This window comes from Crinia signifera, chromosome 3 (genome assembly GCF_055691185.1).
Source record: "Crinia signifera chromosome 3, ASM5569118v1, whole genome shotgun sequence".
Classification (NCBI taxonomy): Eukaryota; Metazoa; Chordata; class Amphibia; order Anura; family Myobatrachidae; genus Crinia; species Crinia signifera.
The window spans coordinates 320,210,877-320,230,449 of NC_139219.1; the positions used below are offsets into that span (position 1 = coordinate 320,210,877).

Sequence of the window (19,573 nt, forward strand, 5' to 3'; positions counted from 1 at the left end):
GTCAGTTCTGCAAGCAAGTGAGAGATCAATAGGAGCTTGAAGGTTACATTCTCTTCTCGCCCTCTTCTTACCATGCTACCGCCCCTATACCTTGCCCTCATCTTATTACTCTAGTGCCCCTATTCCCAACAGATCAGAAAGGGTGTATAACAATTATCCTGTTGACAATAAAAGTCTCTACATGCTTGGGATGCCGGCAATGACTTCATCATCTTTCATCATGTTGACACTGGTAAAATGCTGACGTGATTAGAACAGAATGCAGACATAACATTGTTGGTGTTCTACTGGTGATTTACTTGACTAGGAAGGGTCAGGTGGCTCCAGAGGAGACTTTAGGCAGTAGCGGTGACAATTGGATCATTTCTGGATCTAATCCTTAGCTCTTCCCCAAGGCACAATCCCCTCTCCTGCAGCATAACCATTACCCTCCCCCATAACATAATCCTAGTGCCTAACCCTAACCATCACCTCCTGCAGCCTAACCATAACCCTCCCCCATAACATAATCCTAGTGCCTAACCCTAACCATCACCTCCTGCAGCCTAACCATAACCCTCCCCCATAACATAATCCTATCCCTTCCCCTAGTGCCTAACCCTAACCCTCACCTCCTGCAGCCTAACCATAACCCTCCCCCATAACATAGTCCTATCCCTCCCACTAGTGCCTAACCCTAACTCTCACCTCCTGCAGCCTAACCATCACCCTCCCCCATAACATAGTCCTATCCCTTCCCCTAGTGCCTAACCCTAACCCTCACCTCCTGCATCCTAACCATAACCCTCTCCCATAACATAATCCTATCCCTCCCACTAGTGCCTAACCCTAACCCTCACCTCCTGCATCCTAACCATAACCCTCCCCCATAACATAGTCCTATCCCTCCCACTAGTGCCTAACCCTAACTCTCACCTCCTGCAGCCTATCCATAACCCTCCCCCATAACATAATCCTATCCCTCCCACTAGTGCCTAACCCTAACCCTCACCTCCTGCAGCCTAACCATAACCCTCCCCCATAACATAGTCCTATCCCTTCCCCTAGTGCCTAACCCTAACCATCACCTCCTGCAGCCTAACCATAACCCTCCCCCATAACATAGTCCTATCCCTTCCCCTAGTGCCTAATCCTAACCATCACCTCCGGCATCCTAACCATAACCCTCCCCCATAACATAATCCTATCCCTTCCCATAGTGCCTAACCCTAACCCTGACCTCCTGCAGCCTAACCTTAACGCCCCCCCATAACGTAATCCTATCCCTTCCCCTAGTGCCTAACCCTAACCCTCACGTGCTGCAACCTAACCATAACCCTCCCCCATAACATAATCCTATCCCTTCCCATAGTGCCTAACCCTCACCACCTGCAGCCTAACCATATCCCTCCCCATAACATAGTCCTATCCCTCCCCTAGTGCCTAACCCTAACCCTCACCACCTGCAGCCTAACCATAACCCTCCCCATAACATAATCATATCCCTCCCCTAGTGCCTAACCCTAACCCTCACCTCCTGCAGCCTAACCATAACCCTCCCCCATAACATAGTCCTATCCCTTCCCCTAGTGCCTAACCCTAACCATCACCTCTTGCAGCCTAACCATAACCCTCCCCCATAACATAGTCCTATCCCTTCCCCTAGTGCCTAACCCTAACCATCACCTCCTGCAGCCTAACCATAACCCTCCCCGATAACATAATCCTAGTGCCTAACCCTAACCATCACCTCCTGCAGCCTAACCATAACCCTCCCCCATAACATAATCCTGTCCCTTCCCCTAGTGCCTAACCATCACCTCCTGCAGCCTAACCATAACCCTCTCCCATAACATAGTCCTATCCCTTCCCCTAGTGCCTAACTCTAACCCTCACCTCCTGCAGCCTAACCATAACCCTCCCCCATAACATAATCCTATCCCTCCCACTAGTGCCTAACTCTAACCCTCACCTCCTGCAGCCTAACCATAACCCTCCCCCATAACATAGCCCTATCCCTTCCCATAGTACCTAACCCTAACCCTGACCTCCGGCAGCCTAACCATAACCCTCCCCATAACATAGTCCTATCCCTTCCCATAGTGCCTAACCCTAACCCTCACCTCCTGCAGCCTAACCATAACCCTCCCCCATAACATAATCCTATCCCTTCCCCTAGTGCCTAATCCTAACCCTCACCTCCTGCAGCCTAACCATAACCCTCCCCCATAACATAGTCCTATCCCTCCCACTAGTGCCTAATCCTAACCTTCACCTCCTGCAGCCTAACCATAACCCTCCCCATAACATAATCCTATCCCTTCCCCTAGTGCCTAACGCTAACCCTCACCTCCTGCAGCCTAACCATAACCCTCCCCCATAACATAATCCTATCCCTTCCCCTAGTGCCTAACGCTAACCCACACCTCTGGCAGCCTAACCATAACCCTCCCCATAACATAATCCTATCCCTTCCCCTAGTGCCTAACCCTAACCCTCACCTCCTGCAGCCTAACCATCACCCACCTCCCCCATAACATAATCCTATCCCTTCCCCTAGTGCCTAACCCTAACCCTCACCTCCTGCAGCCTATCCATAACCCTCCCCCATAACATAATCCTATCCCTTCCCCTAGTGCCTAACCCTAACCCTCACCTCCTGCAGCCTAACCATAACCCTCCCCCATAACATAATCCTATCCCTTCCCATAGTGCCTAACCCTAACTCTCACCTCCTGCAGCCTAACCATAACCCTCCCCATAACATAATCCTATCCCTTCCCATAGTGCCTAACCCTAACCCTCACCTCCTGCAGCCTAACCATAACCCTCCCCATAACATAATCCTATCCCTTCCCCTAGTGCCTAACCCTCACCTCCTGCAGCCTAACCATAACCCTCCCCATAACATAATCCTATCCCTTCCCCTAGTGCCTAACCCTCACCTCCTGCAGCCTAACCATAACCCTCCCCCATAACATAGTCCTATCCCTCCCACTAGTGCCTAATCCTAACCCTGACCTCCTGCAGCCTAACCATAACCCTCCCCCATAACATAGTCCTATCCCTCCCACTAGTGCCTAATCCTAACCCTCACCTCCTGCAGCCTAACCATAACCCTCCCCCATAACATAATCCTATCCCTTCCCCTAGTGCCTAACCCTCACCACCTGCAGCCTAACCATAACCCTCCCCATAACATAATCCTATCCCTTCCCCTAGTGCCTAATCCTAACACTCACTCCTGCAGCCTAACCATAACCCTCCCTCATAACATAATCCTATCCCTTCCCCTAGTGCCTAACCCTCACCTCCTGCAGCCTAACCATCACCCACCTCCCCCATAACATAGCCCTATCCCTTCCCCTACTGCCTAACCCTCACCTCCTGCAGCCTAACCATAACCCTCCCTTATCATAGTTTAATCCACTACCCTGCATAATATTCACATGTCAACATTCTGTTTATGCCAGAACGTTAAATGTCGACATTTCAACAATGTTGACACCCTAATACTGCTTACAAATCGCAAAGCCGTGTCGGACATGGAATTTTGATCCTGGGTTCGACCCGGGTCTGACCCTTTCACACTAAACCTGAGTAGCCCATTATACACAGGCAATCCGTGTTTAACCCTTCTCATAACCCATGTCGAATTGCCAGGTTGGCCGACCCGGGTTATTAGGTTTGGTGCTTTCACACCTGGGTTATTGTCTCAATGTTAAAGGGGTAGAACTGTATCCAGGTAGCGAAGCCAGAGTCTATCAAGCCGGCAAATTCCCAACTCTCAGCCAGACCCTGGTTAAGAGCAGGACCATTGACCCGGAACTTCATTTTACACATACTGTACAGTACCAAAAGTCTGAGTCAGTACATGTTCACACGCACACACAACAGCCGACTGAAATACAATGAACTTATGTAACCAAGGTGAGCGAAAACGTAACCAATGTAAAATACAGTAACCTATAAAGCAAAACGTTAGCATAAGATTCTGTGGCTCAAAAACAGAGCAAACGTATATCAGCCTCGTGATTATACAGAATACCTGTTATTTGTTACTCATTCAGGCCATTGATTCGTTGTCAACTGATAATCCGGATGTGCAGAGGGAAATTATTGACCTAATCAATGAGTGCAGAAGAAAGGTCCAACCAACGGCCTGCAACATGGTGAAAGCGGTAAGACAGTACTATAGCAGAAGCTTGTTGGATATATGAGATTTGCGTAATGTAAGCTGTATGTTTGACACCGCAATCTTACCACTCACTGTTCCAGGAGTCGGACAGAACTCCTGTGCTAATGGAGACCCCGCTCTTTCTACTATCTACAGTTCAGTCTGTGGCTACCTTCTTCCCTTATAACTCCCCCAGTCATAATGCCGGTAGCCCCTCCCACAAGCAACCCTTTACTAACTGACGCAGCCACATGAGTGGACAGTTGTCTGCCTCTTCCAAATCAGCACACTGCTGCTATGTATATTGCAGTCATCTGATTGGCTAAAAGTTTTTATCAACACAACCTTCAAAACCTGAGAAATGTGGAGGTAGATGTAGAACCATGGCAAAAATATACTCTTAGGAATACGTACCTTTCAAAATTAACTCCGTGTATTACTTACTGTAGCAATAATTGGCTTGTTTAATTTTTTGGGCAATACTGCAATCTAATTGGTTGTAAAGCTGACCTGGCCAAAAGGTAGGTCTACTGGTAGCTTATGGGGTATTCATGAGTAGATGGCGGCCAATTTAACAAAAAACAAATGTGATAACTACGGGGACCTCAGAAGCCCAGCATGTGAAGGGAACTCACAATGTCACTTGCACACTCTGTGGATCCAGTAACAGCAGAGGGAGGAGGGGGTGTTGCAGATTAGTCAGTCATACCTCCCAACGGTCAAATGTTGTCTTGCGAGGCGGATGCACCCCCGAAAATTAGGGCATAGCCTCATGGTCAGGGGAAGTGGTCTATGATTGCGATGATCTCATGAGGCCACGCCCAAATTTGCTCAGCAGAGCAGCTGGTAGCAGAGGGGACACCCAACTGCCCCCCCCCCCCAACACCACCACGGACACTGCTGGTCCTGGGTGAGACACGGGACAGTCCCCAAAAATCATGACTGTGGTGACTAATTCAGCTTCAGTTGTAGTATTGGGATAATTCACAACCCTGCCGGCGGCAGCATGCAGGGTTCCGCGTTGCACAGGATAAGGCGGCCCCACACTGCAGGTCCCTCCCCATGATGCGACTGCAAGAATTTATGGTCGCATCGCTATTTTGCAAAAGTGCTTGTATATTAAGGGTAACACCCCGGCTGCACAACAAAGTTGCAAAGCCAGTTGTCGGGCGCCCATATTTTGGGTCGCAGCTGCTGCGTGTGACATCACACAGCAGACACGGCCGGCCCCGCAAAAGGTCCTAACATGCCTGCCTGAGTTGATGCTCCCGTAACGCCATGTCCAACTCGGTTTTGCCTTGTAAATGATTGGCGCTTTTAAAGATTTGCCATAGCAGATAACGGTGATATATATTTACCCTCTAGAGATGGAGCGAAGAGGCGCGGATGAATGCTCAAGCGCATGCTAATAGATGTACATTTCAGCACAGTCTTCAGCCTGCCAGAAAGACATCAAGTAAGTCATTTATACTAATCCCATTGCTAGTAGTGACTGATACACCTACAGTACTGTACATACAGGGCCATCTTAACATACTGTAAGCCCGGGCCCCTGGGCAAAACAATTCACTGGACCCCCCCCCCCCACACACACACACACACAAACCTACCTTCAGCAGTGTCCAGGCAGCGGCGTCTGGGCAGCAGGGGCTGGGAGCTTTGTGGGAAGGAAGCAATGATCATTTTGAAAAGACTGGTTGGATGCTGATTGGCCACAGCGGGGTCCGGGCAGCGTCGTACAGACAGCAGGGAGCTTGTATCGCTATTTGCTGGGCGGCGGGGCGAGAAGCGCTGCTGGATTTGAAAACATATTGAAAAGACTGGCTGGACGCTGATTGTCTGAATTATCTCAGCCAATCAGCATCTGGCCAGTCTTTTCAAAATCAGCAGAACTTCTTTCCCGCCTCACCGCCCGGCAAATAGCGTTACAGCCCCCGCTGCCCACTACCCACCCGCCACCGCAGCCTCAGCAGCTCCCCGGGGTAGTGCTGTCTACCTTATTGGGGTGGGCTCCTAGAACCCTTGGGCCCCTGGGCAACTGCCCATTAAGCCCAATGGGAAAGACGGCACTGTGTACATTTGAATAGCCAGTGTGTAAAAGGCTAACTTCTCCCTATGAGGTGATGTACTACCAGTGACCACTAGAGGCCACTTGACAGACTAATATGTCATAACAGAAAGTGAAAGCATTTTTGTGCGGACACTGATCTGTTTCGGAAATGCTGGATGTGGAGCTGTGAAGACAGAGATTGGAGGTAGGGGCTGATAGGGACTGGGGGGGTGGGTTGCAATGTTTGTGGGCTAAAAACTGTCACAGCTTAAAGTGAAAGTACATTGCAGAAGCCATCATATTGACAGGCTTTTAATGAGTTACTAAATAATAAATTGGGAGATAATCCCATCTGATATAATGAATCCTTCCGCTGTGGTAGTAACTCCTAAAAAGTAAAACAAAAAAAAAAACGTTGATTTTTGCTCATTGCAACAAATGAGTTTCCAGCATTCATTTCTCAATTGCATCCTAGAAAATAAGCAGGTTCTGATTGGTTGCTTCCCCAAGTGGAATCAAACACTGTTGGTGGCATCTGGACACCCTGTACGATTGGTGGCTCCAATAATGATTTTAATTACGAATTTATAATTATTCATATCGTAATGTAACTAAGGGGTCTATTTACTCAGCCTCGGAGAATGCCAATTTTCTAACATCTAACATGGCAGTTAGGAGCTGATTGGCTGGTACTTTATCTCCGCCCACTTTAGTCCCACCCAAGTCTAAGTAAGTATGTAAGTAGGGGTGTGTTTTAGTTATGTTTGAGGACCAGTTACCACAAATACAAGGGGCATGGACAAGCCAGTATTGATGTTCAGCGGCATATCGCATTTCATTGAATTGTTCCCTAAGTTACCCCCCCCCCAAAAAAAAAAAAAAACATAATAACACTTTTACCAGTGATTTTCAATCTTTTAACCTTAAAAACGGTTTTAAAATTGCCAAGGCACACCATGAGATACCCACAGGGCAAAACACATTGGTCGCCACACAAAAAAAAAAAAAACCTATTGGCCCCCATATAAAAAAAAAACAATCACACTGGTCCCCATAGGTAACAAAAATAATATACATTGGTTATTTACATGAAAAGAAGAGACCAGTAAATAACTGTTGAACTGGTGGTGGCTGTAAACTGGTTTGGGCATCTCTAGATCTGGGGGCACACTTCAGAACACCCCAAGGCACACTAGTTTGCCACGGCGCAATGGTTGAAAAACACTGACTTAGGGTTTGGTTACTAAGATGGGAGTTGCCTATAGCAACCAATGAGAATCTACTTCTTATTTATTTACTTCAATAGAACTCCCGGTACTTGTGTATTATCACGGCGCCCACTACGCAAAATGCTTAGAGGGCTATTCTGCGTAAAAAAATCGCATTGCATGGGCCATTTTAGTGGCATGCGATGTGATGCGATTTTTTTGGGTTAAGTTATTCACTGCTTTTATGTCCCCAGGCCATCTCATCGCATGGCATCGAGCCTCCCTCAAAATCGCATGCGATTTTGTGGGGTGCGATGCCATGCCATTAGCTAGACACTTATATGGCATGCAATTAGGTTTGAATGACCCCCCCCCCCTATCCACGCCACCCCGAAGCGCGGCGAGCAGCCTTGGAACGTATCCGCTTGACCTTTTCATTCCGCCACTATCCACGTCGGCGTGGAGTTCTCTTTATATAGTGTGGCGAATCCATGTAAAGTAATCCGCATCCCCTCGCGGGGCTCGCTGCGCTCGCCACATTTCGGGGTGGTGTGGATAGTGGAGGGGTCAATCAAACCTAATTGCATGCCATACAAGTGTCTAGCTAATGGTATAACATCGCACCCCACAAAATCGCATGCGATTTTGCGGGAGGTGTGATGTCATGCGATGAGATGGCCTGGGGACATAAAAGCAGTGAATAAATTAACTAAAAAAAATCGCATTGCATGCCACTAAAATGGCCCATGCAATGCGATTTCCCTACAGTGCCGTACGTAAGGAATCTGGGCGCCGTGATAATACACAAGTACCGAACTCCCATCTTAGTAGATGTAGCCCTAATGCTGGGTACACACCAGGACGACTAGGGCCCGATCCCCTCAATCTAGATCCAATTCCGACCAATTGGATGTAGATTGTGTGCTGATTGGGCCCTTTTCTGTCCTGGTGTGGACCGATACCGATCCGATGCGCGGTCCCGTGGGTCGGTCGGTCGTTATTGAGATCCTACCTGCTGCAGGTAGGATCTGAATGACGACCATACAGCCGGGTGCGGGTCGCCATCGGATCGGACCCGCGGGTCGGACGAGACACTGACGACCCGTTCACAATGTGCATCGTGAGCGGGTCGCCCTGGTGTGTACCCTACATTACCCTGTAGAACAGCCCATCCCTCCTATAGCAGAGGAGTATTGCGGTGTGTAAAATATAAACACTGTCCTATATCATTGTGCGTTTCAGGATTTCAATGTGGGGAAAACTTATACATGGCCACGTACGCAGCCACGTGGAAGGAGGCGATTAATGCATTCTGTGATGAATCGAAGGATTTTACCTTTGGAGTAGGACCTAATGATCCCAGCAAAAAAACTGGACACTACACCCAGGTACCTGCAATTCTTAGTAATAGACAGTAAATTCATGGTCTTCCTCTGAGACATCTCGCCAGTCACACAACGGGGCTGGGTTTGTGGAACGCAAAGTAGCCATGCTCATCTACTGGAGACAGATCTAAGAGTCTATGGGGCTAATTCAGCCCGGTTTGCTGTGCTGCAAATTTTCAGTCCGAGCAATTATCATGTGCATGGTCCGCAGTGCGCGTGCGTGAGCCTACCGTGCGATCACAGACATTGATGGCTGTTTGCAAGTTAATTGACAGCCGAGGGCGTTTGTAGGGTTCACCCCAGGCGTTTTTTGTGCCCGGCTGTGTGGAGCAGCCTCCATCTCCCAGCAGCCATCGCAGCGCAGAGCAAGTCTAGACTGGGGAAGTCATTAGATGGTGGGTGATTGCAAATGGTTTTCCTCTTGTGTGCATGGCTGCAAACTTATTCGCAGCCCCGTACAGGGGCGGCCAGCCACTCAGGTGGGACTGGTCGCTAGGCTCCAGAGATTCACAGCCCAGCGAATCAGGTCAGAAACAGGCCCTATGAACTAAGGGGGTCGTTCTGGTTGACCATCGAATGATTTTTTTTTTACCCAGCTCGAAAATCTAAGTCAGTCTGGGCTGACTTGGACTTGCGGCGTCCGGTCCGAGAACTGAGTGGGCAGCTGATGTCCTGTGATGTCAGCCGCCTGACCCCCTGCAGGCAGGTGCCCGCCTGCGTTACCATGGGGTTGCCCAGCATTTTCCCGGGCGCTCCCAGAGTATTTGGAAACGTAGGGCATTTGCATGCGTATGCCCCTCAGACCGCCTCCATCCTGCCCTGCTCATACAAGCGCCACGCTGACTATGTAAGCCTACACAGAAGCCCGCACTTGCGCACATGAGAATATGCACATGCGCAGAACTTAAAACATTGGTCACACGCCGGGTACCGATTCTCATTGCATCCAATCACATCTGAAGGGCTTTTTTCCAGCACCTGATGTTGCATGCCACCTGTCGCATGCCTTTGGGTGCTGGAATAGGGCTGGCATGCATCGCTGTAGCGGCGTGTGCGGCAGGAGGGCTGGTGTGCAGCGGTAGTCAGCAACGGAAGGCAGAGTTTGAAAAACATTTGAAAACACTGGACGGCTCTCTGATTGGCTGAGGAAGCTCCTAGCCAATCAGAGGCCTCACATTCAGGCACCCAGTGTTTTAAAATGTATATTTTTTTTTAAATTCTGACACCCACCAGTGACTACCACTGCCTGCCACCAGGGCTCCTGCCGCCTGCTCTGCTAGACTGCTGCCCACCACCAGTCCTCCTGCCGCTCGTTCCACTACACGGAAGTGCTTTTGTTCCAACACCCGATAATGCGTGCCACCTGTCACATACCATCGGGTGGTGGAAGAGGGCTGGCATGCATCGCTGTAGCGGCGTGTGCGGCATGAGGGCAGGCATACGACGGTAATCTGCAACGGATTTCAGAGTTTAAAAAAAACATTTAAAAACACTGGGAAGCCCTCTGATTGGCTGAGAAAGCTCACAGCCAATCAGAGGCCTCCCATTCAGTCACCCAGTGTTTTGAAATGTCATTTTTTTTCCAAATTCTGCCACCCACTGTTGACTACCAACTGCCCACCAGCCCTCCTGCCACCCACCCCGCTACACCATTGCCCGTCGCCAGGGCTCAATGTCGCCTGCTCCGCTACACTGCCGCCCCCACCACCAGCCCTCCTGTCGCTTGTTCCGCTACACCGCCACCCACATATGGTATTACGAGCAATCACATGTGGTTAAAAACCACCTGCGATCGCACATGCAATTCGGTTATTATTATGCACAGAGCATAATATCTATCGACATGACGGGCACGTGCATTGCGTCGGTTGACACATTCGATGTGCATACAATCCTTCGATTTATTGCACCGATGCAGTCGAAATCGAAGGATTGTATGCAATATCGCCCTAGTGTATGGGCAGCATTAGTACAGAGACCGGGTACTTCCTTATGCTGATGTGAAGAATCCTTTGAACTAATGGGAGATTGTGTAAACATGTATGGAGAGGGGAGGCTGGGACTGCACAACCTAATTGTAAACATAATGAGAGGTGCGACCATGCTGAGAATTGTAGTTCCACACTTTCTACACTGGAAGAGGGTACTTGTTTCCTAGCACGGCGCCCAGATTTTCTACATACGCAAACGTAGTGAAATCGCTTTGCATCGCATCGCATGCCGCTAAATATGACATGCGATGCATGCGATGCAATGAAACAAGTACCTGGAAGAGAAAGAGAAAATGCAGGTGCACATTCTAATGTAGACTTTTTATAGTATCTTAATTGTATTTTATCAATGTAAGTCTTTTTAACACTGTCATTATTAGCTCTCACCCATGTAACATTCCCAACACATAGCTGTTTCTCACTATCACTTTTTAACAATGAAGGGGTGTACACACTGGAGGTTATTCTGATTCACTCGGAAAGGCACAATCACTCTCTAATGGAAAAAAAAACATATGCCCATTGCGCTTCACGGTTACATCTATCCAGTGCTATTTTTCAGCAGGCTCCAGCAGGAACTGAGGCCCTTATTCTAGTTCACTCTTTCTGACAAAATCCTTCTTAAGCCCCGTACACACGGGGGAGATATATTGCTCAGTTTCTCCTTTTCATCAGCGACCAGAGATGGTTGTTGATGAAAAAGAAACTGCCGGGTGGAGCCCGGCAGTGGAAATCAGCTGGTCGCAGGAGCATGTTCCTGCGACCAGCGATCACTTCAGGGGTAAAAACGGGAGCGCACACCCGGCGATATATCGCCGGTGCACACTCCCATCGTGGGCAATATGGTCGCTTAGCGACCATATTTCCCGCGATAGTGTACAAAATCGCCCCCGTGTGTACGCATCTTTAGATGGACAAAACCATGTGCACTGCAGGTGAGGCAGGTGTTACTTGTGCAGAGAGAGTTAGATTTGGGTGGGGTTTTACTTCAAAGTGAGATCTATATTGCAGTGTAAAAATAAAGCAGCCAGTATTTACCCTGCACAGAAACAAAATAACTCACCCAAATCTAATTCTCTCTGCACATTTTACATCTGCCCCCTTGCAGTGCACATGGTTTTGTCCATCTAAGAAGGATTTTGTCAGAAAGAGTGAACTAGAATAAGGCCCTCAGTTCCTGCTGGAGCCTGCAGAAAAATAGCCCTGCATCTATCTCATTATTTGTGTTCAAGCTTGATGCGCAGATTTTATATGAAAAGTATACAGTGCCCAGGTTGTAAGATTGTAACACATTGTTATTTCTGTTTCCAGCAAGTCTGGTATAACTCGTTTGACACTGGATGCGCTGTCGCGGAGTGTCCCGATGGGGCATTTAAGTATTTCTACGTGTGCCACCAATGTCCAGCGTAAGATCTTTTATTATTAAAGTCATTTAATTTATCAGTAGTTGCTTGTTCCTTACACTGTGCAGGGAAAACTAATGTGCTCATTTGTGTCAGTAATTACATACAGTACTGTGGACACATATTAAATATTTACTATTAGTTCACCCACTCGAAGCAAATCCTTCGAAAGCTAGTAGATGTAGTTTCACTTGCTGCCAACAGATGGCAGTGTAAGCCCGCTCAAAGCAAATGCTTCTAAAGCAGGGTTCACATTTGCATATATATCACTGCTTGATGTTCTACTGGGAACAACTGCATCTGAGATATCGGCTGCAATCCCCTCTTGCCAATCACAAAAGCAGGCCCAGTACAGTAACTTTTAATGGGGGATGCTTCAGTGTCGGCACAATAGATTGTGCTGGGATGGGAGCACTTTCTGATGCTGCTGGAGTTGGTGCTGACTTCTCATGAGATCTCACCAGGGCACTGTGGGAGCAGCAGTGCCTGCTGGGATTGCTGCTGTCCCTGAAGCAACAACTTATGTATGGAACCCTTAGTCAGGTCAAGTCCTTTAGAAAATTAGACAGCACATACCTAGTCGCAAGTCTCCCAAGATTCATCCACAACATCCGGGCGGCTGTTGATGCATTTCAAACTGACTTGTATCAATTCAGCCACGCCCCCATTGTACAATGCCTTTAATCTCAGCATTGTATAGAGGGGGTGTGGCAAAAATGATGTGAATGGGACTGACATGCCCCCAATGCTGCCGTATATATGTTTAATCAAGCCACATCATGCCCTTTCCACCTGGCTAGTTCTTTTCGGCGAGGTGGAAACAGCGAATGTGCCCCTTAAAAATGCCACAAAATGCGGGGGACTCGAGGGGGTTGGACGGCGAGGATGGCTTTTCCTCGTCAAAAATAAATCATCCTCACTGTACAAACCCCCCTGCCACTCACCGCCCGCATTGAATACACCTCCAAGCTGGCTGAGCTCTCCCTGAGGTCGGCAATTACACACATTCTTCTGGTGGAGTCTGAACTTCACCTGTATCAATAATATCTGCTTTACTTAGCTCAGTGTTATACATGTCTGTTCTTCTATTAATGCCACGAACCATTGTATTTCTGTAACTCTGTTTTCTTTGTGACTTTTTCAGGGGAAATATCAACGGGTCTCCAAATCCCTACACGGTCGGGACTCCATGCGGAATGTGTCCAAATAATTGTGACAACGGCTTATGCAGTACGTATTTGGCATTGATACATGAAAGAGTCCTCTATATGGTACAGATGCGTGCCCCGTGGCTACGGAGCTCCCCACGGGTCCCCGCCGCCTCCCCCAATGACAACGACGGTGCCTCTCACCGCCCAAAAACCGCCCCCCCCCCCCCCCATCCCTGCCCATCTCACTGAAGCAGGGACCCGCAGCGCCGCCGTCCTGAAACTGGGACGAGCGTGCGTGCACCCGCAGGACGCCGATGTCCTAAGATACTTGCGGGGTGAGGCGGATCTCCAGTCATAAAAAATATACTGAAAGCCGAAATTTGGTAGAGTCCTCTATATGGTACAGATGCGTGCCCCGTGGCTACGGAGCTCCCCACGGGTCCCCGCCGCCTCCCCCGATGACAATGACGGTGCCTCTCACCGCCCAAAAACCGCCCCCCCCCATCCCTGCTCATCTCCCTGAAGCAGGGACCCGCAGCGCCGCCATCCTGAAACTGGGACGAGCGTGCGTGCACCCGCAGGACGCCGATGTCCTAAGATACTTGCGGGGTGAGGCGGATCTCCAGTCATAAAAAATATACTGAAAGCCGAAACTTGGTAGACAACATTTCAGCACCTTTTATGTGGTCACCTAAGTTTACCACCCCATATACCCCTTATACAAATCATGCAACACAATAGTAACCCCCTTATACTGTACTTGCCTCTTACATATTATGCCACATGGAATGAGCCAAAATTCACACCGACTGAGCCAAAACTCACACTATGGCACACGGATTGAGTCAAAATTCACGTTATGCCACACAGATTAAGGCAAAATTCACATTTTGCCACAAGGATTGAGCCAAAATACACACTATACCAAACGGATTGAGCAAAAATTCACAATATGCTCCATAAACAGGGGCATTGCTCACCAAAGGCGCGTATTAAAAATGTACACCATAATGTCCATTACATGGTAAGCCACACACCATAATGTCCATTACCTATTATGACAAACACCATAATGCCTATTAACCAAACCACCCCCCTCCTTTAAACAACCGGCTATATCTTCAGAACCAACTGACCCATTTACATGAGACTCGTATCATATTGAACTTTTGAGTGGGCTTCGAATGATTTTGGTCCCGCGAAACTGGGCTGCTTGGTTCCAGAGAAATCTGCCCTGAAACAACAGGAACAGCCATGAAATTAAATTTCAGAAATGAAAGAAATCGGTTTACCCACAAAATCTCTGGAACCAATTAATCCATACGGACGAGCCTCGTATCAGACTGAAGGCCCAGTAATTTTGGGTTTGATTGAGATCAACCTCGAGCTTCTCTGATGCCGGAGGGGGAACTGGCACCCGTTGGAACCGGGTGGAGGTCGGAATTAGCGTGTCCTATGTTATCCTATTGGTAAAACCTTTCAGGTTTGCTCTGCGGTATCTCTGGTTCCTGGGGGGCTAGCGATGCGGGGCTTGGCTCCTTGGAAAGCCCTGGCCAACAGCTACAAAATTGAGAGTGGAGTTGGATTTGGGTGGGGTGTGTTCAAACTGAAATCTAAATTGCAGTGTTAAACTAAAGCAGCCAGTATTTACCCTGCACAGAGTAAATCAAACCAACCTGAATCATGAGCTTTAGGCCTACTTACACCTGTAAGAGCCTCGTGCATCTTTGTGGCTGCACTGCCCCCTATCTGTACGCTTCAATTTGGGAGAGATAAGGTCCCGTCCCATCCTTCCCCCTTTCATGAGCATGACCAGCTTAGGGCTCATTGAGCCAGTCCTGGTTTCTCAAATACACAACACAGAGAAGCATCGTACGGATCTGACTGATCCGTACGGCGATTCAGCCTCATCTGTATTTGGCTGCCGGGAAACTCGGCAGCCAAATACCAATCACTTCGCCATCGGAGAACACAAATCTTGAGAACACGGCCGCTTAGTAAATTAGCCGTATTCTCACTTTGTATTTTCGGACTGATCACAGCCGATCCTGGTCATACACGTTCGTACCGCGGATCCACCGTGATCGGCATTCTTAATAGATTTCCCCCCATAAAGTCTATAGCATTTGTCCCAGCAAAATATAGCTTTACCGAAAAACACTATGGGGCAGATTTATTAAACTTGGAGAAGAGATAAACTGGAGATAAAGCGGAGAAAATGTAAAAGGAGATAAAGCACCAGCCAATCAACTCCCAACTGTCTTTTTCAAACACAGCTGATTGGCTGGTGCTTTATCTCCTTTTACATTTTCTCCGCTTTATCTCCAGTTTATCTCTTCTCCAAGTTTAATAAATCTGCCCATAGGTATTTGAACTGAGACAATGTAGCATGCGTTTCCTGTAGTACTGAACTTGTGATATGAAACAATGACTTTATATACCCATTTATTGGTTTCATAAGGATATTGGGGCATATGTGTCAAAGCGGGGAGAGTTTAAGTATTAACCAATCAGCTATTGTCTTTTTTCAAACACCGAAAGATTTGTACAGAAAGACACAATTAGAAACAGAAATGTACAATTAAGTGGTGAGCGTTAATTCAGACATACAAGCACCTGGTTGTTATAAGCGCAGTCTTTCTGTACAAATCTTTGGGAGTACAGGTGGGGGTTACACGTAAGTGTACCCAACACCTGAATAGCCTGCTGCTAAGTAGATTGTATTTGGTTGTAAAATTACATGAGGATATTGGAAAGTGAATTCAAATAAAATATTTTTAATTAGCGCCTATCACAAGGGGAGGTCTCTTCCCAAAAAGTGTTTTTTTCAAACACCACCTGTAACATGGCAGTAAGGAGATGACTGGTTGGTCCTCTGACATATACCGTATACCTCATTGCATGATAACACAGAGTTTCATTAATGTCTTCTGTTTGTACATCCATGTGAGTGACATCATACAGTATGTTAGTTTATTAACTTGCTATCAATAGACTTGAGAATAATTATTTACGTTGGTATCATTTCAGCAAATCCATGCCCATGGGCAAATAACTTAATCAACTGTCCCGACTTAACAAGTTATTGCACTTCATATGCTCAGGTAATGGATGGATGTTCCGGTTCGTGCAATTGTAAGAACAATGAGATTATATAACGTCTGTGCCGGTGGATCTAACCAAGAAGAATGAAGACTTTATCTTATATCTTGTGTGCAGACAAACTCTGCATTATCTCTGCAATATGCTGTTATGTAGCCTTACTACTGCACGTTAGTAACACAACAGGTGACATCATTGTCTTCATCTGTTCACAGTCCCGCGTACCCTAGGCCAGTGATGGCTGACCTTGACACTCCAGCTGTTGAACTATACATCCCAGCATGCCCTGCATCAGTTTTAGCATGGCCAAATAGTAACTGTAGCCAAATAAAACTGTAGCAAATAAAACTGTAGCAGGGCATGCTGGGATGTGTAGTTCAACAACAGCTGGAGTGTCAAGGTTAGCCATCACTGCTCGAGGCTGAGGTTTTATTTCGGGAGCACAAAGACCAAGGGTATATATTTATACGGGGGTGGTATAGGGCTACGGCACGGGGGCGAGCGCAAAGAAGCCCCTTGCGGGTCCAGTGGATCGCTACGCTCGCCACAGGTTATATTCTCCCTCTATGGCAGTCGTGGACCCCCACAAGGGAGAATAGCCCCCCACCCGCTGTCGGAACACTGGCAGTCGAGATCCCGACCTCGGGATACTGACTGTCGGGATCCCCACTGTCGGAACGTCATCGGGCACCCTATTTACACACACACAAGACCAATGGTTATACAGTAGGTGACACTCAAAAAGATCTATATCCCCCCCCCCCCCAAATCCTACAGTTTTAATTAACTGTCCTCAGGGACAAACAAGAGACAAACCTCTTCACTCAACAGTAAAGGACACGCGTGTCATGACACACTCAGACTCAGCCTGAAAATGTAATGTCCTATATTCACATATGCAAACAGTAGGGTATAAAATAACATTTGTAATTTAAATATGTATCTGCTAGCCCTCATGGTTGCTGTTTTGATGGATTCTAAGTCCTTTACCATCTATAAACCTGGTTCACCCTGATGAAACTGCTCTAGCAATACTGAAACGTTGGTACCGTCCTGTGCTTTCTCAACTGCATTGCATTTGCATTGAGTGCCCCTGTCCAAAGTTTAGATTTAAAATACGAAGCCCTAGCCATGGAACTGGTTCAGATCGGATCTACTCAAGAGATCTGTTACCGGTTTGGATTTGGTTCTGATCCACAAATTTCTTGGGGAGGATTCCGTTTTCTGGAGAGCCGAACCGCACATCTCTTCTGATCCTGTGCGCTTTGTAAATAACCGGCAATGAATAAAAAATAAATGCGTTTATTGATGCCCCAGATGTGCCAGGAGAACCCGCATGTGCCCAGATTTTTATTTTGTACTTTATTGTCAGTGTTTTTGCTGTTGTGCTTCTGTCATATATTCTTCTATTGTAATAATAATAATAATAATAATAATAATAATAATAAATATTACAATTCAAATCTAAAGCAGATACTGTAGGGTACTGATGTGGCTGCATCAGATTGTGCATCCTGGGGGCCATTCTGATTGGCTTGCATTCCTGATGTTTGTGGGATTTGTGGGAATGTCACTAAGGGGGTCAGTCCAATTAGGTGCGAGTCGGTATTTTCTCCACCACTTCAGGATCGGGATGGTACAGTAGATTGACAGGGGTAAACATCAACACCAAAAAGGACAAAACTCATGTTGACAAGGCTGCGAATTTCGCCAGACGCCACCCACAGTGGCAGTCACCCCTATGGTGTCTCTGATCTGCGAGCGCCCTGTGTGGGAAGCAGGCGGACAGCTGCCAACCGCTGATGTCAGCTACCTGCCCCCATGTCGCCGTTTGGTTACCATAGGAACACCCATGAATTGCTGGGCAATCCTATTGGCTCCCCCCCACCCCCCGCAGCCGCCACAAAACTGCACTGCAAGGTGCAAGCGGGACGGTGAACATGTCGTTTTCCATGCATGCTTGCACCATGCGTCTGCACATGCGCAGACGTAAAACATCGGTCCCGTGTGCAAACGGACTAGAATGACCCCCATAATGTATGCATGATGCTGGTATCCAATGCTTAGGTACCGTTCCTGATCAGCTATGCACAAGTACTGGGAGAGATAAGGTTTTATCGCACCAGGAACTTTTTGAAGAATTGGAACTTTTACTGTTTTATGATTATTTTATCTATAAATGAAATAAAGATACATTAAAACATTGGCGGTGTTCTACATTTTATGGTGCATTGTGGTTGCCGACTGGTATAAAGCCCTAGAGGGCAGTTCATGAACTGCAGGCCGGTAACGCTCCTTTAAATCAGCAGGTTTTCTTCTTGGGTCTTGAAACGCATTTCACCATCTTTAAGAACATCTCCATGAAATGCGTTGGTGGAAACAACAATTGTATCATAGATAGATTCCATTTATTTCGTTGGTTTAAACGGTTATGGAAGATATTGTACGGATAAATGGGCTTATATCTGTTTATTATTACATTCCATGGTGTGTGCTTGGATTTTCTACAGAGGTGAAGTTAGAAGGTGCAAATGGGTTTATTTAGAGATGGGATCTCCAACACAGATGATCCTAATCCCGCCCAAGCTATTAATCAACCATTTACATTTCAGTAAAAAGGGAAAAAAAGAAAGGAAGTCCACTTTCATTGAGCATGGAAGCCCCTTGCCCGACCTTTCTCCTGCCGCAGCAAAGGTTTGTGCCACCATGGTCCACAAACGCACGTTATTGGATAAAAAAAGGAACAATTGTGAAAACATGCATACGTTCTGTCACACAAGTTACTCTGGGGCAGGGCAGAATGGGCCTTTTCTTAACAGAAAGGGCTTATTAGCTGGACTGTTACATAACATTTATGTGCATCTGGTATCTAAAGTGGTATTGTAAAGACCCCCTTACAAAGTCCTACTTGTCCTAAGTCGCACCTGATTGTTCCGGCAGCTCCCCGGGAGGGATCACATGCGATTAGTCAGTTAATGTACCAAGTTTTGAATGTGAGCTGTGCAGGGAGCTGCAGGACAAGAGAGCAGGGGGGCGGCGGATGCCGGCGAGGGGTCCAGGGAGCAGGGGACGGCAGCGGGGGGATGCCTGCGATCAGAGAGCCAGGCACAGGGAGCAAAGGGGTAGG

At 47.6% G+C, this 19,573-nt stretch overlaps 1 protein-coding gene across 1 annotated transcript in view; it reads left to right on the forward strand.

Annotated features, from left to right (window-relative positions):
* LOC146062799 (cysteine-rich venom protein-like) overlaps positions 1-18,630 on the forward strand; it is a 34,194-nt gene extending 15,564 nt beyond the window's left edge. The window contains exons 3-8 of the mRNA XM_083174813.1: positions 4,050-4,160; positions 5,522-5,612; positions 8,657-8,802; positions 12,102-12,196; positions 13,338-13,423; positions 16,375-18,630. Of these exons, the coding sequence (XP_083030939.1) occupies positions 4,050-4,160; positions 5,522-5,612; positions 8,657-8,802; positions 12,102-12,196; positions 13,338-13,423; positions 16,375-16,502 (657 nt within the window). The 3' untranslated portion in view covers positions 16,503-18,630. The remainder of the gene's footprint in view (positions 1-4,049; positions 4,161-5,521; positions 5,613-8,656; positions 8,803-12,101; positions 12,197-13,337; positions 13,424-16,374) is intronic.
* The last annotated feature ends 943 nt before the right edge of the window (positions 18,631-19,573 follow it).